General features: G+C 43.9%; 1 protein-coding gene across 1 annotated transcript in view; it reads right to left on the bottom strand.

Moving 5' to 3' along the window:
- LOC137755886 (uncharacterized) overlaps window positions 1-27,978 on the bottom strand; it is an 86,601-nt gene that overhangs the window by 41,902 nt on the left and 16,721 nt on the right. Inside the window, 3 exon segments of the mRNA XM_068531999.1 lie at window positions 261-645; window positions 690-783; window positions 898-1,067. Coding sequence (XP_068388100.1) covers window positions 261-645; window positions 690-783; window positions 898-1,067 — 649 coding nt within the window.

Raw genomic sequence — 27,978 nt, 5'->3', positions numbered from 1 at the left:
GAGAGAAGCGGGGCGGGGGGGTGTTTACTGCGGTCCGCGGGAGCCCCTGGGCGCGGGGAGAGGGCCGCCCGGACAGGCTCCGGGGAGCAAGCGCCCCCGGCCCGGACAGACCGCGCGCACGGGGGCAGAGCCGGGCCTGCGTTCGGGGAAAGTTGCAGTTCTCCTCCGGCGCCCGTACCCGCGCCCCCGGGACACCCGACACCGGGGCTCCGCGTGCGCGGCGGCCGCCGCCCCCAGCAAGTTTCCCCAAGCGCCCCTACCTGGGTCCCCGGCCGCGGAGGGGCCGGTTCCGCGCCGCTCCTGCAGGCACACAAAAGAGCGGGGCGGCTGCGGGGTCTGCGGGTGGCCCCCGGGCACCCGCCCGGACGTAAACAAACTCCGGGGTCCGCGCTGGGCGCCCCACGCCTGGCGGGGGAGCGGCGGCGCGGTCCCCGCCCGCTGACAGCCGGGGGCCGCGGCCGGGGCCCGGGCCGGCCGGGGAGCGCGGACGCCCGCCCGGCCACCCGCCCGCCTGGCCGGAGCCGGGCCGCGCCGCCGCCGCCGCCGCCGCCGGTGGCCGCTCTGACCCTCTCCCGAGCCGGCGGCACCACAGCGCCACCAGCCCCAGCTCTGCCGCGCCGGCGGCAGTGGCGTTGGCGGCTCCTCCTGGAGAGGCAGGCGCTTCACCCCCACAGCAACTCCCCACAAACTTTCCCCGGGAATACGGCGGGCCGGGGGCGCGCGGCCCGGCGCCGCCGCCGGGCCGCAGCCCCCTCTCGGCGCAGCGCCCGCCGCCGCCGCCCGCTCCCCCGCAATTACATATTAAAAAAAAAAATGCGTTGATACAACCATGTCTCACTTTTGCTTGGATCAGTCAGCAAACGCTTTTTGGAAACCCCAAATTCTCCACACTCCTACCTTTCCGGCTGCCCTGCTCCTCAGGCCGGGTCCCCATGGGAGGCGGGGCTGCGTGACGACGCACGGCGAGTGCACTGACGTCCTCGAGCCCCGCCCCCACGGGGCCGCCTGCCGGTTGGAATGGCAGCCCCCCGGCGCGGAGGGCGATGAGGCCGGCGCCGAAGTGAGCGCTGCACGGAGGGGCCTGCCTAACTGGGGCCCGTGGCCCTGCGTCTTCTGGCTGCAACGCGGGTCTTACCATTTTATTTGTCAATTATATCTCAACAGAGCTGAGGAAAAAAAGAAGGAAAACAACAGGGTCATCTTGGATATTTTCCCTTCCTGTACTGCCGCACTGTCCCCCCAACCCCCAAGTCCCTTAGGATAAAGTATAAAAGTTAAATAGTTAAAAACAGAAAGAAAGAGCAACTCCCTTACCTGAGGAAAGAAGGAACATTCCACTCAGACACAGTAAAACCGGCCAGTGCAACCAACGGAGCCAGGGGTCAGGGACAGGCTGTCACCCTTGCTCCAAACAATGGTGTGCAGAAGCAAAGAGCACACAGATCAGAGAAGGAGGCTGCACTGCACAGGGAAAGCCCACAGAAAGGGACTCAGACGCAGCTGTTCCGAGGCCAGAGACGAGAGAGGAAGGCCTGCTGCTGGGAGAGCCTGCTGACCGCCCTTCAAGATGGGCACTTAGTGCCTCCACAGATAAAAGAACAGCCGGCCTTCCCGTGGAGGTAAGTCTCCATCAGTTCCGCAGGACCCAAAAAGAGGTACCCTTCAAGAGCATTCAAGGTTAGGGCAAATCTAAGCATTTCAGCTGAAAATCACTTCTGTAGAGGGCCACAGACTGCAGGTGCTTTAAATCTGAACTTGCAGACATCTCATGTACCAAAGCTTCCAGGAGGTCAGTTACAGTAGATGAGAGCATGAGATAATAAAAGTGTCACCTTGTTTGCAATTCCAATACCAAACTCGAAAATCAGTCCAGTAATGTCATCTCCCAAAAGTACAGTCAGAAATGATTTACACAGTTCCGAGCAATGGTGTTTACTTTCATATGAGGAACGGTGCTTGTACACTTGCCAGGCTGGGCCAGAGGCAGGGCCATCCCAGTCCTCTACCTTGAATGAGGAGGACTCAGGTAGGGAATGGTGTACTTTATGACATCAGTCTCAAAAGTTCAAGAAAACAAGTAAATAATTTAAAATGTGAATAAATACTCATGTACAAAGATGTTTATTAACAGGGTCATTTATAATGATCATGAAAAAGAGGAAACCACCTAACTGTCCCCAGACAGGAGAATGGCTGCGGAAACACGGGTGACTTCTAAAGACGAAATATTATGTAGTCACTAAAATGGTGTAACTTGAGAGTTTTACATGACATTGGAACATAGTAATAATGCTAAGTGAAAAATCAGTACACAAAATGGCCTGGGCCATATTTCAACCATGTTTAAGAATGCACCGGGGGCTAAGGGACTAAAGAAACACGCCCAATAAGAGCGACTCTCTCTAGGTGTTCTTTACATTTTTTGATATTATGAAAATTGTCTACAATGAGCCATTACTACTTTTATCAATAAAAAAAAAACCTTCAAACACTACAAAGAAAAGTACTTTTTTTTTAAAGTCAGGCATGTACAACGAAAACATGCTTAGTTTTTCCTAGTAAAGAAAATGAATTTCATATGAATCTGTCTGTTTTCAGCCTAGGCCTCTCAGACAATTCTTTCTTCCTTACGACCCACAACCTAAGATGCAGAATACGTCTTCTGTTCTCTTCATTTATCTTATCTTTGTTTTTCACTTTCAAGGCTGTCCCTTCGTTGTGGTGTCTGAGGCCTCGGTGGATAGGTCTCTGCATGGTTTAGGGCCTCGATGTGCAGGAGTCTAAAGGTTCCTCCTCGGTCACACTTGCTCTTTCTCTGGATTCTTTCTTCAGCCTTCTCATGCTCCTCTGGAGGCTTTGGCCATCAGGACTGAACTTCACCCAAAGAATAAGAAAATTTCCTGCTGGTCCAAGTACTTCACAGTAGTTGAGGTTAATGTTTACAAGAAACAACCTAGAATGAACTCTTTTAGCCTATGTTGGTTCACAGAATTAGAGAATCATAAAACATTGGATCTGAAGGGACTTTTAGAAGTTATCTATTCCAATTTTGGTCCTTCTGAAGATGTGACTGTCCTGAGAGTACAGCTTGTGATTATCCACTTACTACGTAGGCGGCGCTCAAACGAAACCCGTGCGAAGGCAGCGGAAGTGATGCCCCTGGCTGACATGCATCGGGCTTTCTTAATGACCCTACTCCTGACCCCGGGGGTTGGGACACCTTGAGGTCCTGGCCGCAGCCAGGGGTGGGGAGGCAGAGACCATGGGGAAAGAGCAGAGGGTGATAAAGAGAGCGGGTTACCAAGAAGCCTGCAGAGTCTGCACCCTGGAACGTTTTCAGGGTCAGCTGATGTCTCAAGTGCTGTCCAGCTCCGTTATTTTACATCATCCAGAGACCACAGGGTCGGGAAGAGGCGGTTTAGCCTGGAACTATGAACCACAGGATTGTCCTGCGGGGAAAGGGAGTGGAAATTTCTGACCCTCTCCTGAGCAGTGCAGTCAACGGCCTTCATGAATTTATGGAACATGAACAAACTTATTTTGGTCCTCTAGGTACAGTTTCCACTGCAGAGCCTGTGGGCTCAGCCCTTCTGTACCAGGCCCCATTCCAGATATATTCACTCTCCCTCCTGCATTTTTGTCATTCTGACATTTAAATTTCTTGTTGGCTCATAAAGCTTGTGTGTTATTCAGATGTTTTCCACACAGCCTTTTGCTCCCTGGGAAGGCACTGTCTAAACCTAGGAAGTAAAAATATTTTTCAAAGGATGAAGAAATAAAAGCAAAATTAATTCAAATGAATTAAAAGTTAAAGGAGTTAGGATGATTTGGCCTGAAGAAGGGAAGATTTAGGAGGTCCTACATGACTTACATGAAAAATATTTCTTAAAAACGGAAAGACGGCCTCAGAAGGCATAAGTGCTAGTTTCCTGGAGGTGTTCAAATGGGACCTGAATGACTGAGTGGTGGGTTAGAGCAACAAAGCCCCTACCTATTGTTTCCATTTTAAATGGATAATTCAGTGATTCCATGAAAAGGTTACCAAAAGGAAATACATTATCAGCCACTCTTTACCCAGTTGGAGATACAGCAAACACTCTTTCCAACGACAGGCGAATGGATAGACAAGATGTGGCACGTACATACAATGGAATATTACTCAGCCATAAAAAGGAACGAAATTGGGTCATTTGTAGACACGTGGATGGACCTTAGAGTCTGTCATACAGAGTGAAGTAAGCCAGAAAGAGAAAAGCAAGTGTCGTACATTAACGCATACGTGTGGAACCTAGAAAAATGGTACAGACGAACCTATTTGCAGGGCAGGTATAGAGACGTAGACATAGAGAATGGACATGTGAACACAGAGAGGGAAGGGGAGGGTGGGACGAATTGGGAGATTAGGTTTGACATAAATACACTACCATGTGTAAGTAAAATAGCTAGCTAGTGGGAATCTGCTGTATAGCACAGGGAGCTCAGCTCAGTGCTCTGTGACGACCTAGAGGGGTGGGATGGGGGCTAGGGGGTGGGAGGGAGGTCCAAGAAGGAGAGGATATAGGTATACATAGAGCTGATTCACTTTGTTATATAGCAGAAACTAACGCAACACTGTAAAGTAATTATACTGCAATTAAAAAAAAAAAAAGTCTTTCATTGTAATAAGAAAAACTACACTCAGGAGGAAAAAACTTTGTAACTGAATGGGTTGCCACACACTGCAATAAGCTCCCACTGGAAATGTGGAACTACTTGCAGTGAAGATTTGAAAAAGATTTGAAAAATAGATTATTACCATCTTGCGGAGTGTTTTAGGTGCAATACTGCTTGAAAGCCAGGGACTAGAACAGCTGAGCTTTACACATTTTCTCCCACTCCAAGACAGAAGTGGCTTCTGAACGTTTTTCCCTTTCTGTAGGCACTATAGACAGATTCCCTCTAAATATTCTAGGTAAATTTTTTTCTTCACTCCTAACCAAAAATAGATGCATTTTCATGAGCAAATCACTTAACATCCCTTCTATCAACTGGCAAACCTAGGATCACTTGTTTCAGTTCTGTGCCCTGAAGTGTTGGGCTCCTTGGCTAAGTTCCAGGAACTATATTAGGGAAATACTTTCCCTTCAGCCACAGTTTAAAATGGAACTATGTATATAAATAGATATCTTGGTTCTTACATATTTATTTGCTAATTCTGTTCCAAGTATAATGGAAGCTCAATAAAAATATGAATGACACAAAAACATTGATTCCTGATACCACTACATATTATTTCTATTAATGGAACACTAGTATAAGTAGAAGAGTTGATAGATGAAGATTATTATCTTAAGTATTTTCCATGCTCAACTTATAGCCCCATATTTCTTGTTCTCATTCCAGAGGTTCTTAAGCAATAGTTCTTAGGCAGCAGAAGCAAGAGAGGACAGATAACTATTAAAATGATTTAGTCGGACTTTTTGGGATGTAGCAAAGTCTGTTCAAGGCTCTGAAGTGCCTCATCAGAAGGCTGCAAACTTGATTCAGTTCCACCAGTAAGTGCAAAAGAGCAGTGTAAGTAGCCTAAACAAGGCAATAAGTCCATAAATTGTTCATCTGGTTGGTAAGTCAGGTGAAAATTTAGCAGTTCTTCATATCTCTGAGACTATGAAATTAAAGTCTTGTTACCAAATTAAGAAACCATAAGCATTTACTTGATATCACCTTCAAAGGACCACGGAGACAGAAGTTAAAAAATATAAGAGCGATAAGACAGTTTATAAGATTTCTTTGAAAATTATTTCCCAATTCTGAGAGTACTCCTGGCACTTCATTCCTTATGCATGATTAAGATAAACTTTCCTGGGCAAGTCACTAGCTCCCTTTGCCTCAGTTTTTCCTTCAAAAAACTTAGAGCTGGGGAGGATGCTTTGATGTGAACATAAAGGGCTTTCTTATAATAACCAGAAAGCAACCAGATATAAGCTACTCTTTTTTTTTTTAATTTTAATTTATTTTTATTTTTTATTTTTGGCTGCATTGGGTCTTTGTTGTGGTGCGTGGGCTTCTCACTGCGGTGGATTCTCTTGTTGCGGAGCATGGGCTCTAGGCGCGTGGGCTTCAGTAGTTGTGGCTTGCGGGCTCTAGAGCGCAGGCTCAGTAGTTGTGGTGCACGGGCTTCGTTGCTCCGCGGCATGTGGGATCTTCCCGAACCAGGGCTCAAACCCGTGTACCCTGGATCAGCAGGCAGATTCTTAACCACTGTGCCACCAGGGAAGCCCATAAGCTACTCTTTAGTGATGTTTTAAATCACTTAAGAGAAGAAAGATATGTAATTATACTGTCTTTTATCATTACCTACTTAATTACCTTTACTGTAGTTCGTGTGTGTATTCAAATTGCTGTCTTGTGTCACTTCCTTTCAGCCTAACGAACTTCTTTTAGTATTTCTTGTAAGGCAGATCTGCTAGGAGGGGATTCTCTCAGTTTTCATTTACTTGGGAATGCTTTTATTTCGAAAGACAGCTCTGCAGGATGCAGGACTCTCTCAGCACTTTCACACGTCTTCTCACTGCCTGCGGGCCTCCACTGTTCCTGATGAGACGTCAGCTGTAGTCTTGGTGGGCTTCCCTCATACTCCACAAGTCACTTCTCCCTTGCTGCTTTCCGATTTTCTCACTTTCAAAGTTTTGACTATAATATGTCTGAGTGTGGATCTCTTTGTGTTTATCCTCGTTGGAGTTTGTTAAGCATTCCGGGTGTGTAGGTTAGTGTTTTTCATCAGCTTGGGGAAGTTGTCAGCCATGACTTCTTTGAGTGTTTTTTCTGCCCCTTTCTCTCTCTTCTACTTCTGGTATTCCCATTGTGACACTTAACAGTGGCCTATATTCTTCTGAGGTTCTGTTCATTTTTCTTCATTCTTCTCTCTTTCAGTTCTTCAGACCAGATAATCTCTGTCACTCTATCTTCAAGTTTGCTGATTCCTTCTTCTGACAACTCAAATCCACGGTGCAGCCCCCTAATGAGTTTTTCATTTTGGTTACTGTACTTTTCAACTCGAAAATAGCCACTTTAAAAAAATGTTTTAATTGTGGTTAAAATAAACATAAAATTTACCATTTAACCATTTTTAAGTGTATAGTTCAGTGACATTAAGTACATTCACATTATTGTGCAAACATCCCAATCATCCATCTACAGAACTTTTCATCTCAAACGGAAACTCTATACCCATTAAACAATAATTTTCCATTCTCCCTGGCAACCACCATTTTACCTTCTGTCTCTATGAATTTGACTACTCTATCATATGAGTGACATTATACAGTATTTGTCTTTTTGTGACTGTCTTAACTTCACTTAGCATAATGTCTTCAAAGTTCACCCATGTTGTAGTATGTGTCAGAATTTCCTTCGTTTTTTTAGGCTGAGTAATAGTCCATTGTATGTATAGACCACATTTTGTTTATCCATTCATCTGCTGATAGACCTCTGGGTTGCTTCTACCTCTTGGCTATTGTGAATAATGGCATTAAAATGGGTGTACAAATACCTCTTCAGGTCCCTGCTTTCAATTCTTTCGGGTATACACCCAGAAGTGGGACTGCTGGGTCGTATGGTGATTCTGGTTTTAATTTTTTGAGGAACTGCCGTACTATTTTGTACCGCAACTGCACCATTGTACATTCCCACCAGCAGTGCACAAAGGTTCCAATTTCTCCACATGCTCACCAACACATTATTTTCTATTTTATTTTGTTTTCTAATAGTAGCCATCCTAATGGGTGTGAGGTGATATGTCTCACTGTGATTTTGATTTTCATTTCTCTAATGATTAGTGATGGTGAACATCTTTTCATGTGCTTGCTGGCCATTTGGAAATCTTCTTTGGAGAAATGTCTATTTAAGCGCTTTGCCCATTTCTGAACCAAGCTGTTTTTTGCTGTTGTTGTAGGAGATTTTTACACATTTATATTTTGGATAATAACCCTTCATCAGATACATGATTTACAAATGCTTTCTCCCATTCTGTAGGTTGGCTTTTCACTCTATTGATTGCGTCTTTCAATGTGCAGAAGCTTTTAATTTTGATGTAGTCCAATTTATCTGTCCTTACTTTTGCTGCTTTTGCTTTTGGTGTTGTATCTACATTTGGTTCTTTTTTTTTATCCTTTCTATCTCTTTAAGAATACTCTCTATCTATGCGATGAGTCACTGCTCCCACACCTTCCTTTAATTCTTTAAGAATGGTTTCTTTTAGTTTTTGAACTAAGAAAATAAAATAATAGCTTCTTTGAAGTCTTTGTCTGCTAAGTTCAGTAACTGGGCCCCTCCAAAAGCAGTCTCTACTGTCCAGTTTCTCTAACATGTCCCATAATTTTCTGTTGAAAAATGGACATTTTAGATAATATATTGTAGCCACTCTGGTTACTGGTTACTCCCTCCCCACCAGAGGTTTGTTGTTGTTATTTGGTTGTTTGTTTACTTGGCTGGACTAATTCTGTGGAAGTCCACTTTCCCTACAGGGTACAGCTGTTGATGTCCCTGCTCAGATATTTCTCCCTTTTATATACTTCAGTCTGTCTTGCTAGGGATCACCCTTGGGACAGCATAAGACACTTACCGGTCAAAGGTTGTGCTTAAGTCCCCTTAGCTAGTTAGATTTTCACCCTCTACCATGACGTTTGGGGCTTAGAGACTACTTTCACAGTTCAGAGAGCAAGGGGTGGAGGGAAGGTCTAAATATAAAGGAGCTGCACAAGAGTTGGAATTATTATGTATCCTGGCTGTGCTGGTGGCCATAAAAACCTGAGCATGTGTAAAACCTCATACCACTGTACACCAGAAAAAGTGAATTTTACTGTACATAAATTTTTAAGTGACTGGATTTGCCTTTTAAGAAAAGATACCTCTACACCTGTACTGCTCTTACACAGCTGGATCCAATTTGATCACTTGGGTTCTTAAAAGTTCAGTACTTAATATTTAATAAGGGGACAGAAAACAAAATCTTTCTTATTATACTACTGCCTACTGGGGGTCATTTCTTCTCAGAACACAATACAAACTAAACTTAAAAAACCACATCCTTGGGCTTCCCTGGTGGCGCAGTGGTTGAGAGTCTGCCTGCCAATGCAGGGGACACGGGTTCGTGCCCTGGTCTGGGAGGATCCCACATGCCGCGGAGCAACTGGGCCCGTGAGCCGCAATTACTGAGCCTGCGCGTCTGGAGCCTGCCCGTCTGGAGCCTGTGCTCCGCAACAGGGGGGGCCGCGATAGTGAGAGGCCCGCGCACCGCGATGAGGAGTGGCCCCCGCTTGCCACAACTGGAGAAAGCCCTCGCACAGAAACGAAGACCCAACACAGCCATAAATAAATAAAAATAAATAAATTAAAAAAAAAAAAACCACATCCTTCTAATGCTTAATAGTTAGTATGATAAGGTCAAGCTTTTATACCTGACCAAAGAAGTCTCTTCTGGATTAGGCGTCGTCATTTTTCTTTAAGTAAAAATTCTGGATTTCCTTAATTGTTACTGACAAGGCCCACAGAGCCTGAAGACACTATGACTTAAAGATCAAGGAAAAATCAAACGAATGTAAACAAAAGTAGAGATGGCAAAAATCAGGCCTGACAGACGAGATATGAGGCTGGACGCACTGCCTGCTGGGTCCCCAGGGATCCTCAAGTCTGCACAGCAGGCTGAGGCACAGAGTGACAGAACAACTCAGCGAGCCTCTCTTGCCGCTCCGGCCGCCACTTTAATTTCAGGTCAAGTTTAAAGCAATCCCTCTTTTTTTTTTTTTTTTTAAACCTTTATGGTAGTAGATGAGCTCATTTATAACTCCCAACCACCCCGCTAAGTTGAGTACATCCGTACCCTCTCATTTTTGCTTTTAATATTCAGAGTAAAGGCAAAAACAAAACAAAAAGGGAATGAACAAACAAAAAAACAAAAAGGAAGGAAATAAACTCAGTCCAAATTTTTAAGCCAAGATTCATTCTCCTCTTGCTCTTACAAAAGCCACCCTTTCCCTCGACAACCACCAGTTTCCTGCCTTTTCTAAGGTAGGTTATAGTTTCACGAAGTACTTTTATCTGCTTTATCCCTTTTATTTTTTTTTTATTTTTATTTTTTATAAATTTATTTATTTATTTTTGGCTGTGTTGGATCTTCGTTGCTGTGCGCGGGCTTTCTCTAGTTGTGGTGAGCAGGGGCTACTCTTCGTTGCGGTGTGCGGGCTTCTCACTGCGGTGGCTTCTCTTGTTGCAGAGCACGGGCTCTAGGCACACGGGCTTCAGTAGTTGTGGCGCACGGGCTTAGCTGCTCCGCGGCATGTGGGATCTTCCCAGACCAGGGCTCGAACCTGTGTCCCCTGCATTGGCAGATGGATTTTTAACCACTGTGGCTCCAGGGAAGTCCCTGCTTTATCCCTTTTAAAAGGATGCTCTCTTTCTTCCTTCGTGCCACTCAACTGGCAAAGCCTTCTATCAATCAAACTGTGACCACCTGCTTATTCATCTTGATACACATCTCTGCTCTTACTGTGTGCGGATAGCTCTGTGTCTCACTGAAGTTGGAACCGCTTGGTGGCAAGGATGTGCGGAAGTGGCCTCCACAGTCCTCACTGGGAACAGGGTTCCATCCACTGACTATCTGACTATCTGGGTTAAACCGTTCACCCACTGCTCTTTTCCCCTCCCCTGCCCAGAGAAAATGAAGATAAACCCATGGGGGATGTGTCTTTACTTCCTCGGGGAGGCAAGAGTGTGGAGAAGGATTACGAGATGATTCCTACTGTATAAGTGCAGGAGAAAGAGACAAAGATGATGAAGAAAGGAAAGAGAGGATAAGGAGAAGAACGCTCCTTGTAAGGATGAAAACAGTAGGAAGGACACTTGAAAAACCAGCTTTCTCAGTTCTCAGGATTCCAGGAAACACTCCTGATGAGTAACAAAGGTTCTGAACCAAAGACTAGGTCAAAACATGGTTGTACAGGATCCTAGATTCCTTCTAGTTTCTCAAGGCTCTTTGGCTTTAAATTAAGCTTAAGGTATCAGTCCTCTTGACAGTGGATTCAACTGAATCTCAGTCCAGACCTCCGTCTTCAAGTGAACCTGGGGCTGGATCCACTCATTTGGGCTGAGGCTTAGGAATAGACGAAATGAGAGACCCTTTACATAACCATCAAAAGGACTTACCCTCTCGACTCACCATACAAAGCAGGTAGAAAGGGAGGTCTCCTGCTTCTGCTCAAGACTTTCTTAAATCAACGGCCACCCGTACCAAAGCAGCTCCCCAAAACAGCCTTCTGATTAAGGCCACAAGGACATCCTGGCAGCATGTGGCAGAAGTAACTGAGACAGCCGGTGCTCTCCTACAGGGCCATCACTCACCTCAGTAAACGCTGCTGAGATACATGCAGATACCACACAGCTAAGTATTGTGGAAACACTACCCGAGGCCCCCAGCACATGGTTCCACCACCCACTACTCTGGATCTACGATCCAGAAGGATGGCCCCTGACAAAACTTAAGTGAGTAATCGTAACACTAGGCATACCATTTTAATGACTTTTTAAAATATGCTGGATTCCCCAGCTCCCTGTCTTTGCTCTCCACAAAACACTGAACCTGAGACCCTGGCCAATTTGACATTCATGTGAGAGTTCACGGAACCTCCAGAGCACCCAGTAGTGACGGCAGACCCCTGCTGAATGCCCTTCACACTGCAGAATTAACAGGATCAACCTTCACTGGTAATTGCTACACATCAGCCTATGTGGGCCTCTTCCCAAGAAACAAGATCTCAAGTCTCTGCCTTACAGTTTTCCATTGTAAAAATAATATGTGTGCATATAAAATTTTTGGTAAATATGGAAAAGGAGAAAGTAAGGCAAGGAACAATGCTCCTAGCCCACCACTGCAAAATGACCATTGTTTTTGTGTACACTTTGATGCACTAGTTTTATCCACAGGGGTAGGCATTAATCATGTAAGCCACTGGGAGGCCACTGGTGAATTAAATAAAATATAGAAGTCAAAATAAAAATGAGTTACAGGGCTTCCCTGGTGGCGCAGTGGTTAAGAATCCTCCTGCCAATGCAGGGGACACGGGTTCGATCCCTGGTCTGGGAAGATCCCACATGCCGCGGAGCAACTAAGCCCGTGCGCCACAACTACTGAGCCCGTGCTCTAGAGCCCGCGAGCCACAAGTACTGAGCCCACGTGCCACAACTACTGAAGCCCGTGTGCCTAGAGCCCATGCTCCGCAACGAGAAGCCACCGCAATAAGAAGCCCGTGCACCGCAACGAAGAGTAGCCCCCGCTCGCTGCAACTGGAGAAAGCCCGCGCGCAGCAACAAAGACCCAACGCAGCCAAAAATAAATAAATAAATAAATTTATTAAAAAGAAATTAATTACAATAGTTCCTTTTTGAAAAGAAAGTTTTTCATTATTACATAAGTAATATATGCTCGTTGAAGAAAGAAAGTCTAAAATACAGGTAACCAAAAAGCCAGGGGAAAATCATGCATGAGCTCATTTCCTACAGATAACTTGTTTATATTTGGTGCACTGCATTCTTTTTTTATGTACATATAAATGCCTTCCTTTTAAAACAGGAATTAAAGCCATTAGCCCATTCAAAAATGCCTTCCATTCAAAAAATGAGGTGATACACGTTTTCTGTAACCTGCTAGTTTTACTCCATGTACATCCAACATCATCATTTCAAATGGCTGCAGTGTGTTGCATTATATGGCAACACCATAAATTATTTAACCTGTACCTTACTTGGTTGTCTCTGGGGATCTTTTATTGAATTATTAGGTGAGTAATTCTTGTGTAGTCTAATAACCAGCTAAGGAGTTTTTTTTCCTCTCCTTTTGAAGACATTAAATTTTTTGACTCAACAACTACCATGAGACAAAGTTAATCCCACACCATTTAACCACTCTCATTTTTTAAAAAAAATTTTTAATTAATTAATTAATTAATCTTAGGCTGCACTGGGTCTTTGTTGCTGCGCACGGGCTTTCTCTAGTTGTGGCGAGCTGGGGCTTCTCTTTGTTGTGGTGCATGGGCTTCTCATTGCGGTGGCTTCCCTTGTTGCAGAGCACAGGCTCTAGGCGCGCGGGCTTCAGTAGTTGTGGCACGCGGGTTCAGTAGTTGTGGCATGTAGGCTCAGTAGTTGTGGCTCATGGACTTAGTTGCTCCGCGGCATGTGGGATCTTCCCGGACCATCGCTCGAACCCGTGTCCCCTGCATTGGCAGGCAGACTCTTAAACCACTGCGCCACCAGGGAAGTAGTCCCACCACTCTCATTTTTTTTTTAATTAATTAATTTATTTATTTATTTATTTATTTATTTATGGCTGTGTTGGGTCTCTTCGTTTTCGTGTGAGGGTTTTCTCTAGTTGCGGCAAGTGGGGGCCGCTCTTCATCGCGGTGCGCGGGCCTTTCACTATCGCAGCCCCTCCCGTTGCGGGGCACAGGCTCCAGACGCGCAGGCTCAGTAGTTGTGGTTCACGGGCCCAGTTGCTCCGCGGCATGTGGGATCTTCCCAGACCAGGGCTCGAACCCGTGTCCCCTGCATTAGCAGGCAGATTCTCAACCACTGCGCCACCAAGGAAGCCCCCACCACTCTCATTTTTAATGACACATCTGTGGACTAGATATGACTGATTTTAGAAACAAAATTACTTTTGCCATGGCGAAATACCGAAGAAGACTATTTTGTCATTTCTCTTTGTACAGAAATGAAAATAACCTTTTGCCTGCTACCATGAGGAACCAAATCAAGCAGCCATTTGGATTTCCTCTACTGGATATATAGTTATTGAGAGTTCAGGGGTTTTAAAGATAGTATTTTCTATTCAGAGACTGACCCAGGGCGTTAGAAGTCAGTCGTCTCTGCTCTCTGAATCACTAAGACAAACCTGTCTTCTCTGTGTGCAACCACCACAGGGACCAGGTCTCACATACTCTGTGCGTGGACACAGATGTAGAATGTGACAGTACACACGGCCTCATGTCTGAGAAGTCAGTTTTTTCCAACATAACGAGGTCTGAAGGCTCAGTGACAACCTTGGAATACTCACCTGCCACCTTCACCCTCTGTCTCCCATGACAAGGCAAACGAGTCTATGCCAGACTGCCCTCACTTGAAGGAATGTTGAATACTCTGCAAATGTGTGATAAAGAACAGCTATAAAAGCTAAGGATGCCACTATCCCCGTTCCCAGCGCTGAGCTCTGAGGGCCTCAGAGCCGGGCCAAGGCAGGACGTGGCCTCTCTGGGGACAACAGTGCGATCCTGGTGTGACACTTTCTAGGCAGCACTGGCAAAACATGTCCTCAGAGAACCCTTTCTTCACTCTGATCACAGGAAGCCCTGATTGTCCTAAACGCTACACAAAGTGTAACACACACACTCTCCGTAGTTTGTTTTCAACCCCAGACAACTCCTTCAAGCAAAAGTACAAAGGAAAAATACACAAAAGGGCAAAGACAACTAAATTAAGATGCATTTTTATTATGTGCAAAATGGGGGGCTGCGGGGGGAGGAGAGGGACTCAGGAGTAAGTACCTGGACTGGGGAGGGTCAGAACTGCCAGCTGCCCGATTCGAGATCATTAATTACATGAGCAAGGGCGGAGCACCTGTGGCCTTGGACGGTGCAACGGAATAATTCACTAGGTATTTGTGTTAAGTGCCTACTAGGTGTCCTGTTGGTTGTTTGCTGCGGATACAAAACAACAGGATAAACAGGTCCCTATCCTCCGGCTCTAAGGGAGACCCACTACCACAATATATTTAGGTCCCCCTGTCCCCAGCTTCCAGGTGGCAGGTGGAACTCCCCGTGCAGGCACGAGGGATGGCATCCTGCAGGCGGAAGGGACAGAGTTGGGAAGATGGTGTGGCATCACACTGCCCCTGTCCCCACGCTTCTTCTGAAATGGGGAAGAGCCCCCCTGAAATGGGGACTGTCACAGCAGTCTGCGGCACAGAGGGGTCACGGGCCAACATCAAGGGGCTCCCTATTTTCCCAGCTGCCCAAAGCTGCCCTCAGGTGGCTGCTGAGAAGTCACACGGGGAGCAGACAGTCTATTTAATGACACTGTGATAGAGCAAAAGCAGGAGATATAACACAGTATGACTTCTATCACAATATCTCATCTGCTCCTCATCTGAAATGGGCACTGTCTTAACTACTGAGTTCAGAAAAGTAACTGCAAAATTCTCCTGGGTAATTATTAGTATTCTCTCAGTGACAGAGGAAATCCAGAGCAAAGTTAGGGCTAGAGGGGGCTGTGACAGGTCATTTAACTCCTGACTTCAGACAGAATATTGAAGACACTGCAAACAATTATAAACCCATTTTTAGATGACTTCAGGAAAAACGTTTCTATTTTCCAGTACCCAAATTCCCCATTTTGTAATACTCTTCTTTGTACCTCATCTAGTGGTCCTCCAGCTTCATCCGAGTCACTTGGGGGGTGAGCTAAAACACAGATTGCTGGGTCCCACCTGCACAGTTTCTGAATCAACAGGTCTTGGGTGGGGCCTGAGAATGTGCATTTCTCACAAGCTCCCAGGTGGTACTGATGCTGAGGGTACTAGGACCACACATTGAGGACCACGGTTCTAACCTAACCCTTACTGGACTGAACTCTTACATCCTCAATAGAACTGGATACTAGTTGGCCATCATCCCCTGGTCCAGAGGTACACAGATACTGGAATAACAATTCAAGAGTCCCCTTGTCATTTTTTTCCCTTCAGCCTAAATAATAGATGTTCCCTAACCTCTTATTATAGGCATCATTTTTCAACCCTTTAATCATTTTTGAGGTTCTCTGTTGGGATCTCTCCAAGTCCCTTTTAGTTGTGGAGCCGTGAACGAGACCCGGAACCTTAGTCAGAGATGGGATGAGGTTGACTATAAAGGGAAAATGACTCACAGATTCATACCACATCCTCCTTTTATTAATCTCCTATACCCGAGCTTGCCTTGTTAGCTGCCTCTGATTCCTGTCCTTCTGACACCGTTCTGGGCTGCAGTCATGCTGAGCTGACCTTCGAAACGCCTTTCTTCAGAGAAGCTCAGAGCACTTCTCTAACTGATACAACTGTTGACTCGACATCCCCAACCAGATTGGGGATGAAGTAACTTGTTCAATCGTGTATCAGTTTAAGAGGGAGAGAAAATCGGGAACCCAAATGCAGGTTTCTATCCAGACATCACTCTGTGGAGAAAGATGCTCCTTACTTTTATGCGGTATCAAGTTTCCTCCTTTATAGAAAAATAAACAGTCCCTTTCCAGGTGCAGGTGAAACTCCTGATCTCCTTCCCTCTGTGGGGAATCATGCCAGAGACCTGGGGCTGTGGATCAGGCCCTGGGGGCCAACCCCCTCTTACCTCCATCACTTCCCCAGCTGCTGGAAGAGACAGGGAAGCAGGGCCCCGTGGCACTGCCGGCTGCCCGAATCCTACAAGGCGGAAGCCCAGATGGACTGAAAGCAGCCCACAGGTGACCCCCCGACCCTCCCCATTTGTCTTCCTTTCCTTCCTTCTATTCCTTGCTCTGCGGGTTTACTCAGTGTGCAAGTCGCGGCCCAGGCTCTGTCCCGCCTAATTTGAGCATGTGGGCTCTTTGAGAGTAGGAACTATGCTTTCTTTGTGCATTGTATGGCTCTGGGGGTGCTTAATACATGCTAAATAGTAACAGCCGTCCCAGCATTTCCAGAAGCAATCGGCATTCCTGCCGAGGACCAGATCCTATTACCATACACTTGTGCCCAAGACAGGCAGCGCTGAAGACACCCCTCCGCTCACTGCTCCTTTCATCCGGAACTCAACGTATCAAATCCTATTCCTGCAAGAGTTCCTTCTGAAAGAGAACATTCTAGAAGTGTGATCACCGAGCACATGCATTAGGCTCCCAACCAAAAGGCAACCTGTTAGATAATGTAAGTCTAGCCATACAGTTAGCTACTAAAAACCGCATGTGGATGAAGGGGAGCCAGAGCAAAGGTTCCTCTCCACTTCCCTGAAAACCCCGCTTCAGAGCAGACGGCTCTTGTCTAGGAATGACGTCACAGTAAAAGAAATCTACTGCGATCAGGAGTCACTCTGTCAGAGCCTCTGGGGCTGTAACTATTTTAAGAGGGAGAGGACTAGGACAGGAGGGCAGGCTGCCAGGGAGAGCAGCTTAAACAGGGCTCGAGGACACACCTGCACCAAGTTAAGTGCAGGAGGGCTACGGGAGGCTCAGGCGTGCCCGGCACATGGCCGAAACCACGGGTCCCGGGCTCCTTCCACAGCCCACAAAGCTGCCCACGTTTCTCAGCATCTGGACCCCCTGCTGGTGACTCTAGGTTGAGCTCATTGTGATTGGTCACGGCCAAGGTCACAAGTAGTCAACAGAGCCTCTTCTCAGGAGGGCACTGAGACCACTGTCCCTTTACCAGGCACCCGGGGTGAACAGCAGGAGGAGAATCGCGGCTCCAGCAAACAGGAGAAATTCCCACCCTGACACTGACATCACCTCCTGGCCTAGGTCACTCTCTCAAAGCGCATAAATCACAAAAACAAACACTCGGAAAGTGTCTACAAGCATTTTAGTAACTCCTCCTGTGGTGGCCCCCAAGCTGTAAGCTTATTCAGCTTTCTGCTTTCCGGAGAACTGCTTGTCTCTTTCTTGGTATGCACTCCTGACGCTGCGGTATTGAGCGTAAAAAAGGAAAATGGCTTGCGGCCAGTTTCGTTCCAGGTGCCTGCTCTGGATCTAAGAGCCCCTGGTTGTTCCCCAGAAGAAGGACGTGCTGCCCTGAGGGGGAAGTCTGTATCTCCAAAGAATGGCCCATAAGGCATGCTGACGCATAGATAGTGGCGCATAGATAGTGGCGACAGAATTATGTGGAAATACAAGGTTTACTGATTTATTGGAAATACAAGGTTTACTGATTTATTGTCTGATATTCGTTCCGTACTAAACCTATATATACATTCATGCTCTTTGAATAAACTTGCCTTGCAACCATCAGTTGTCTTGGCCCTTCTGATCCATACTGGTGCTTTTCAGTTCCTTACCCCTCACCGCCAGGAACTTCTAGCTTTCTGCAGCCGGTCTGCGGCATCCTCCTAAAAGAACATATGCTTCCTTGTAGTAAAAACACCTTTGGAAACTTCTTTCTGTTAAATTAAAAACATGGATAAATCTTAAACAGCTTTTCTTTTTCGCAGGACTAAACTACAATTGAGCGGATGAATAATAGCTTGAAAAGGATCTAATACCCAACCACAGTATACCTCTAAAAACACTCCACTGAGACTCTGATGGTGCCTTATTAACAGTCAAAAGTAAGAACAGTTACTCTCTTCGGATAAAAGTATATATTCTGAAGAACATCCTGGAACACAGTCCCTTTAACTGCTGAAGATGACATTACAGACTTTTCTGTTATAATTACAATGAATCCGGGTGGCAAATTTCTATTCTACTCAATAAAAAGACTTAAGTTTAAAAAAAAAAAAGTTTATTTCTAAAAATAGCCCAAGAACTCAGTTCTATTTTCCCCATCTTACATTCTTTTCCTACTAAATGTACCACTGAAATATATCCTTTCATTGTTGGCACCTTGGGTTGTTCGGATTTAAAATCAGACAATACACAGTAACAAAGAAGTCTTTAAATACAGCTTTCCAAATGGAAAATGGCATCTGAGGGCAAGACTTCCTCCGGGCCCACAGATGATGGAGCCCTAACGCCTGGGAGCAGCTACTACCCCCTGTTAGAACTGTTTCATTAAAATCAACATTCCCAGGGGGGAGATAATCTACGTATTAATTGATAAAGAAATTCCTGCCAGGTTCTGTGTTATAAGCAAGTTGTTTGGCATGAAGTCCGAGTCTTCTGAATTAAAACACACTTCAAACTAAGCAAGGTGATTCAGACTTAATTGAAAATATTTTACATTAAAATCTTTAGTTTTCTTCAGTCCAAATTTAAGTTGGTGACTTGTTACGTTAAAAGCAGTTAAGATTAGGGAATTCTTCCAGAAGATAATTTCAATTACTTTCCAAAAGCTTCCTCCTAAATTCATTTTATTTTTTAAGGGCTTCTCTTTAGGAGTATATGGATTTAAGCACCAAATCCTCCTTTGACAAAAACTGTCCATCTACACAGTTTACAAAATTACATTTGACACTCCCATTATTTCTGCACATAAACTTGTAGCTCACAGTAAGTGTAACAGGAATCCACTTTCAACACTTTTTTTTTTCCCCTCTAAGAGTTAGGTTACCGTTGAAAATAAAGCTCAATGACACACCATTCCATTAATCAAATATTTGAGCAGATAAAGTATGTAACAATCCACAGACTGCTTTTCAAAGATAAAAATAGTAAGAATCACATACTTTCTCTTGGGAAAATGGAGTAAGGCAGGTTTCTTGCATTAGGATACATTTAAGGAAAGCCCTTTCACCACCATTCTTAGAAGCCTCTAAAGTGCCCACCCCAGAGCTCCCAGTTTTCCCAAGAGATAAAAAATTACTATGATAGCAACATTAGGAAGATTTAAGGAGAAAAGAACAAAGAGAAATCTGAAAGATTCACCCAGTACTCACAAGTACTTTCAAAGGAAATCGGGGCTGCAATTCTTCAAAGACTGCTCTCTGCGTATCACCAACAACCTGAGTCTAAAATAGACGCCTCTCACATGGGGCGGAGAAGTCACATTTCAGCTTGCTAACTTCTACTTGGGTAAACAGGTTTACAACTCATAGAACAAACCCTGGCTAAAATTAACTGCACCGGCGCAGCGGGCAGGAACTCGCTGATCTGCATCATGCGTGCGGGGATTTCTTCGCTGGGACAACATTGGTGTCCTCTTAATGGGAGATCTGGCCAAGGGGCGTGCCCTGGGGAACAATACGGAGCATCATGATTATGCTAATTATTGAGTTCAGTCCCTGGTGCTATCTCCTTTTACGCTGTTTTCCTGTTTTCGCAAGTACTGACAGACGGAGAGAGAGTAAGCTCTTTTTCACAGCAGGCGTTCACTTGATTTTTAAGCACTTTCAAATCAGACAAAACTTTGGCAACAAGGTGGCAGTGCTGTATGCTCTTCACAAGGAAAAACCAAGTCAAGGGATATTCTGTCAGATTATTTACACAGCATGACTAGACGTGGTACTACGTGAAATTAAACAGGCATCAAAGACACATACCAGTAAGTCTACCAACAAAGAGCGGTAAATGAAAGCTCTTTTCTTGATATATAATGAACGAATTTCGTTTGCTTTCTGGCTTTGTCTTCTGCACCTCCCAAGGAGTCGCTATGAGGATACAGGTTCACTAATAAATTACAGCTGAGAACAAATATCTCAAATATTTGCAAAAGGCATCGTCCTTAGCAAGAAGCATGTTGAAGTGTATTTAACTGCCTTGCCTGGCTGTCTGGAACTGGTAAGTTGTCCTTTATAGGCGACAGACCATCTATCAATCGTGTTGAAGCTCAAGTTGACAGTTAAAGACCCCAAGTACATAGCTGATATTCAAAAGAAAATTAGAAGTAACACGGAACTTTCTTTGAAAAACACAAATTGCCTTAATAAGTACAACTTGGATCAAAGACACAGAACTGTTTATCTACTCAAGATGGTTCAGACTAGTTTGTGTAGATATTTAAGTTCTTATGACATATTTTGCTCTTACTGGACACTTTATGAGAGCTATCCAGGCACACTACGAACATCAATCAAATCTCCAAACATCTCTGGGAGATGTCATTTTCCCATTTTGTTTTTTAAACAGATGGGTAAACAGGGAAATTCAATGCCTTGTCCAGCGCTTCTCACTGAATCAACACGGGATTATTCCACCCCTGCTCCTAACTTCTCTATGACATGTCTTCCATGTTAACTATTCAGCTATAATCCTACAAATCTTTTCAGAGCTGTTTGTTTTCCCAATTTTAAAATGTCGTATGTCAGTTTAGATTTCAAGAGATTTATTCTGCTCAGCTCCCAAATCCCAGGTCTGAGCTCTGAGGCTCACACCCCAACTCCCTGGTACAGGCAGGTGACATGGACCCCTCCCTAAGGCCTAGCTGTGTCCTTATGAAGCACTGGCCACCTGTGGCATGCCACCCAAAGCGGCGAACGGGTTGGTTTTCACTGGCCTGAGCTGGCAGCCACCAGCACAATCCCCCTCCCGGCTGTTTACAAAAACTGCTGCCTGGCAGTCTGGGCGTCCACCCCCAGGCCCAGCCTTCGGCGGCCACAGCCAGCACGAGCTCACCCCCGTGAGATGGTAGCTGCCCTGCACTCACCGTCCCAACCCCAGTCGCTGGAGTGGGCCCCCCACTCTGCGCCCAAAGGGAAGAACTTATCGAAGATGGCTGACCTCCGATTAACATGGTCAGTTCTCAGTGATCCACAGCGAACTGACTCTGGAATTCTTCATGCCAAAGGAGGACATCAAGAGGCTATTTTTGACACAATTATCCTTATCCTATTATGTCATAGTTCAGTCAAAGAGTTTCTAAGCCAAAACATTATTTCTAGCCTAAACTGAATAAAAGAAAAAAGCCAATACACCATAAATACTTATGTATAGGATCTGGCATCGGAGAGGGCCAAGATGATGGACCCACACCCCTTACACTGAAGGCAGGGGACGCCGAGCAGTTTTCCAGTTCCTCACGTGTCAAATATGCTGAGTATGACCCCACTGTTGCTTTCAACAGAGGCCACACCTGTTCCAAAATGCAAGAACGAAAACATTCCAAAGAAAATAGTGTATCCTCCAATGTACGAGTCACCCTGCTGTTTCCTTTTCATTAGTGAAAAGAATGTGAGAGTCAACTGTACTCTTGTTCCAGGCACACCTGTGACAGTAGAGAAAAATCTCTGTGCCTCATTTTAAAGCAAGGTAAAGCCTCCCGTTCGCTGTCAGGAACTGTGGGTGGCAGGGATGAGGCAGAGGCAGAGGCAGAGCTATGCGCATGGGGGCCGGTGCCTAGGGGCTCTTCAGTCCGACAGACCCATGAAATTCAGACAATGAATCTCCATCTTCTCCCTTTCCCTTTATTTCCTGGAGAACTCCCAGAACTTCCAAAGAAACAATGCATGGGATATAAACCTTCTGAGTCCTTCAACATCTCAAATTACTTTTATTCTCTCTTCACAGTTGGTCACTTATTTCCTGGTAGATACATTTTAGGATTAAAGTTACTTCCATTAGAAATCGAAAGGCATCGCTCTGTTATCTTCTAGTCACCAGTGATGCTGAAGAGTATCTGATTTTTGTTTCTTTGCAGGTAATTTATTTTTCTTCAGTGGAAGTTCTCAGGGTGTTCTCTTTATCTTTCATACTCTATAATTTCACAAGAATAGGTCTAGGTCTTTTTCATTTGTTGAGTTGTACCCTCAGTAGGCCCCTGTAACCTTCATCTGGAGAAAATTTTATTTTTTATTACTTCTTTGATTGTTTCTTAAACTCTTGCTCTCTTTCTAGGACATTTATTAGATGAACTTCCTGAATTAGTCCCCATGTCTCTTTATTCGTATTTCTATTTTTTTTCCTCTACGTTTTGAGAGATTCCTTCTATTTTGTTCTCTGGTACTTTTATTGAACTGTCTCAGCCCTCATCAGCCATACTTAAAGTCTCTGACTTTCTGATTATGTTTTTTTTTTTTTTTTAAACTTTGGGTTTATTTATTTATTTACTTATTTATTTATGGCTGTGTTGGGTCTTCGTTTCTGTGCGAGGGCTTTCTCTAGTTGCGGCAAGCGGGGGCCACTCTTCATCGCTGTGCGCGGGCCTCTCATTATCGCGGCCTCTCTTGTTGCGGAGCACAGGCTCCAGACGCGCAGGCTCAGTAATTGTGGCTCACGGGCCCAGTCGCTCCGCGAGCATGTGGGATCTTCCCAGACCAGGGATCGAACCCGTGTCCCCTGCATTGGCAGGCAGATTCTCAACCACTGCGCCACCAGGGAAGCCCCTGATTATGTATTTTTTAATGGCATGTTTTCATTGTTTGGGGATGGAAAATATCTTTTTGAATAGGATGCTTTAAAAGTGCTTCCTTGCTGCCTGAGTTTTTTCTGTTTCTTCTGGTTCTTCTTCTTTTTAAAAAATCTCTTTTAAAATCTTGTTCAGAATGAAGATACTTGATTCTCTTTGTACACCTGACGACCTCTGGTTTCCTGTTCACATTTAATGTAAAAGGACTGTGCAGCCTGGCAGGCTTCCTCTGGTGCTGTGTAAGCAGCCTGGTTCCCGGAGAGGCCTCTCCCCCCAGGAGGGATTCTTACCAGGCCTGTTGCATGAGGCAAAGCAGGGCTTGTGAACTGGCAGATTTTACGTCACCTGAGATAGGAGTCAGCTGGGAGATTGGGGGCCTCCTCCATCTCTAGCCCTGAAAAAAGCCCTTATTCTGGGTCATCAGTATTCCCACTAGAAACCTAACTTCCCCCCAGATTTCTCTGATTTATATAGAGAAGATTTGGATAGTGCTGTATTGGTGATAATGGTAGGGTAATCAATTTTTTTAGAGCCTCAATTTGGGACACAGTTGCACCAGACTAAAAACAAAAGAAAACCAAAAAACAGGCCCCCAAAACCCATAATAGTATAATATAAAATAATTATACCTAAGTGTGTTATAATTTAACACAAAAATACGAAAAACAGGTGTTTATTTGCAACTCTAGGTCATTCCGTAATATTTACTTTTCTGTTACATACATGCTATTACTTAAAATAACAGTAGGACTAGAGAACAGTGGCAATGAGTAGTATTTAATAGTAAAAGAATTAATAATAAATAAAAAATTAAAATTAATTGATAGTAATTAAACAAATACTGTGTAAGAAAATGTAATTATATTTTTATAATGTTTCTCTCTTTTGATACAACAATTTATCTTACCCCTTTTTGGAAACTATTTATTGTATATTTTCATTTTTTAGGCTATATTATTATGTATTCCTAAGATGCATAAATGTGAGGGTTTTTTTTAAAAAAGGGAAACACAATAGGAATAATTAAATAGTTATTACCTATATTTAATAAAAATGACAATGACATATGTTTTCCGTCCCTTGATACAGTTGGATATTTTTACTCTTTCTGTTTCCTTTTCCAATAATGCTTCTTTGAATTGCTTACAGCTTTTTCTTTTTCTTTTTTTTTTTTTGGCCATGCCACGTGGCTCGTGGAATCTTAGTTCCCCAACCAAGGATTGAACCTGGGCTCTCGGTAGTGAGAGTGCGGAGTCCTAACCACTGGACCACCTGGGAATTCCTTGAATTGCTTACAGCTTTAAATAAAAAGCCTTCTTTTCTTTTATGTAGTAGTAAAACTGAATACTGTCAAAATTCACTGCCTCGCAGTGCTCTTATTAAGCCCACATTATACTGATTTCTGGAGTCAGGCCAATGTGATGGCCTCAAGCTAAATAACCCCTCAACAAAGGTATTTGGCCATAGGATAGTTAGGATTTTTACTTACCAGCACTAGCAGGTTTGTAAACTTGTAGGAATTTGTTTGCAGCTCTCCCAAAATGTTCATTCACTTTGTATCTATGGACTTTTCCTGTTGGACCAGCTCTCTGCTAATCAGGTCCTTTGCATTTATAATTTCATCATATAGGCTGGCCATCTCCAAAATGTCCATCATTTTAAAACACTGAAGCACGTCGGGTGTCATCATAAATTAAATCCCTCTCTGTGGGGGAAAAATACTTTAAAAACACAGAAGTAATTTGAACTTGTGAAATCAAAGCTGGATTTCAAATAAGTTATGGTTTTAGTAAACAAAATAAGAAACTCCTATTTAACTTGGCTGCTCCTTTCCAGTAACAGATTTTTGAGTTTGGAAGTAGTCTTATTTCCCAAAAATGAGTCATTTCTTTTTTCTGTGTGACTTTTTACTGCAGCCTACATTTCACATCAAACAACTCAGATGCGGTGAGCCTCACCTTTTCTAGGAGGCTTACGGGCTCTTCACAGATCATCAAATTGTTTTGCAGAAACAGTGCATACATTTCTGTTTTACTGTAATCCTCTTCTCCATTCTCATCCCCAGTGTGTTTCCAAGCACTCTTGTGTTTCCACGTTCCTCTTGTCCCACATTTAGAGAACATGATTATATGGGAGGACAATCTTTTAATTTAATTTCTGTGGCTGGCAACAAAAATAGCCGTCTTGTAGCAAGAAGAGACCTCCTTACAAAATATCAGAAATCTAAGTGCTTCCGCATGTTCTGAAGAACCTGGAAAGTGATCAAAAACTTTTCATTATGAAAGCCTCAGTATCACACAGGTAAGCAAATCACATCTTTTTTTTTTAAGCAGTGTTCTGTACGAGGTGTGAAGGACATTTGACAGCTGAGATCTTTCATTTTCTTTGGTAAGAACTTGACGCAGGAAATGGAATTTGCCAAAATTTACATTTGTGTTGTCTGCCAAATATGCAGCTAGAGGAGGGAAGCTGAGTTTTTTTTGGACAGGATTGTTGATTAAAATGATTTGAAATTCCATTTTTGAAATCAAACTGCCTAAGAACTAGGGGGAGAATTTTTTAGTTGCTACAATTTGATGCTTCATTTGATACACAGTAAAAAGCATAATCCCTGGTAAGATTTTACAGAATGAGTGGAGTGCTACAGCATTAGGGGCCAACACAAAATTTATCAAAATGTTCCCTTTTGTTTGCCCATAGGTCATTTCAGTTGCATCTTCTTAATCAGAAAATGTAATTTTACTACTTTACTCAATTTCATAGAGCAATCAAAAGAAGAATACAACACTATGAGCTTTTTTGCATGGTGTACTCAAGATAATTCAGCAGTCACTATTTTTGACTGAGCATTGGTGTCTTTGGGGAAACAAAAAACTGGATGGATTTAGAAGTACTTGCCTGTCTCATCCCAGATGTTTGAGGTCCAGTCTCTAGGAGTACTTTCGTGCCCTCTTCTCCACAATGACCAAACTCTTTCTGGCATGTCATGCAGTGTGCCCTGCTTTGGTTATTTATTTCCCTCATCCAGTTGTATGCGTCCTTCTGTCTGTCATTAAAATAACACAGTTGTTTAGTCTCATTCAGTGATGTCTGGGTCATGCGGGTGTGAGTTCATTGTTCTCATTTTGATGGCATGAACTCTTAGAAAACATGATCACAGTATTCACAGTGTGAAAAGTTAAACAAGCACTATCCCAATACAAAGCACAGCCATTACTTCTCGGGCAAAGTCAAAGTTCCAGTGCATTTGAATTGCACAGTGGAATCTCATCGCTCGGGGGATGAAACCACAGAGGCTCTAATGAATGAACCACAAGTGGTGGTCACCAACATCAGCGGTCAGGAGAGGTGAATGACAATGACAACATCTATGAAGGCAAATAATCTCTGCCACGTCCACTTGACATTAAAGATAGTGCTGCTTCAGTCCCTATTTTGGGGGTCACTGTATGGGTTTTATACTTTCCCCCCAATCTCCTGCACTCGCAATGGAAAACCAGGACTTTCCACATCTGGGAGGGATTTCCCAGATGGTGGGACTTTCAGTAAAAATCCAGGATAGTCCTGGGCAGAGTGAGGCAGTGGTTCTAGAAAGATCTGTCTGTGCTCCATGGGGAAGGAGTGGGTGGGATACAACCATCCCCCATATAGACCTGTCTTTAATCCTCAGCTTTCAGCTTCATTTCTCAGTCTTACCCCTCGAGGTGACTCAGCCCTCAAGATCTCCAGGTAGACTGACAGACAGACAGACAGAGGCATGATCTAGGCTAGACGTTCTCAAACATGTTGGTCTCTGGACTCTACATTCTTAAATATTATTGAGGATGCTAGTGAGCTTTTACTTATCTGGATTGTATCTGTCAATGTTTACTGAATCGGAAATTAAAACCGAGAAATTTAAAAAATAATTATGTATTCACTGATTTAAAAATAACAATAATAAAATCATTGCATGTTAACAGAAAAAAGCATATTTTTTCATGAACAATAACTACATTTTCCGAATCAAAACAGTTTAGTGAGAAGGGTGGCTTTGTTTCATTTTTCTGCAAATCTCTTTAATGTCTGGGTTAATAAAAGGCCTCTGGGTTTTCATTTCTACTTCTGCATTCAATCTTGGTTGAAGTATTAGAAAAATGTGACTTCACACAGATATGTAGCTGGAAAAGGGAGGAGTATTTTAGTAGCCTTTGTAGATAATTCTGTATACATATTCTATTCGACACCAAAACTTAAAGGTCAAAATTAATACAATTAGTAACTTTACTGTTTCAACCTGTAACAATTGTTGTAACATCCTTAGGTGAAATTGACTTTTTTCCCCGCAGGTGCATGGGAGTGAATAATACAATGACTTCTGGGACAGTATGGTACCTCTGCCTGGATTCATGATGAGACCTCTGCAGTTTTACCCACCATTGCTTTTGGACCATCAATGCAAATGTCAACAAATGAAAATGGCAAATAGGATCTTAGTATTATCATGAAAATATAATAATGACATTACCGACAGCCCACACTTTGAGAACTGCTCATCCAGGCCATCTCTTTCTTGGCTTACTTTATCCATCCACTAACTCCCATTCACTTTCTTTCAGAGGTATTTTGAATTCTCTTTTTGATCTAGGTTATTCCATTTTATGTTTTCAATCCTTATTACAGTGGAATCCCACTGCATTTAGAGAAAGCAAGTATGTCTGGTGTATCGAAACATAGGGTTCACATAAGTCCTTTTTACTGTTTGCCCAAGAATCATGAAATTCATAGGTAAAAACTTCAACAAAGGTGAGAGATGTTGTTTTGCAAACATGCTCATTTCTTAAACAGAATCTTTTAGAAAGTTCAACATGAGGAAGCTCTCTGTTCTCATTTAGGTAGACTTCAGCCTCAGCCAGAATTGGTTCTCATTTGGAAGTCTAGGTGGCCCTGCTTAGAAACCCCCTGCGATTGGTCAGAAC

Source organism: Eschrichtius robustus, chromosome 21, assembly GCF_028021215.1.
Source record: "Eschrichtius robustus isolate mEscRob2 chromosome 21, mEscRob2.pri, whole genome shotgun sequence".
NCBI classification, from domain to species: domain Eukaryota; kingdom Metazoa; phylum Chordata; class Mammalia; order Artiodactyla; family Eschrichtiidae; genus Eschrichtius; species Eschrichtius robustus.
The sequence above is the reverse complement of the archived record's forward strand: the minus strand, read 5'-3'. Positions and strand labels throughout refer to the sequence as shown.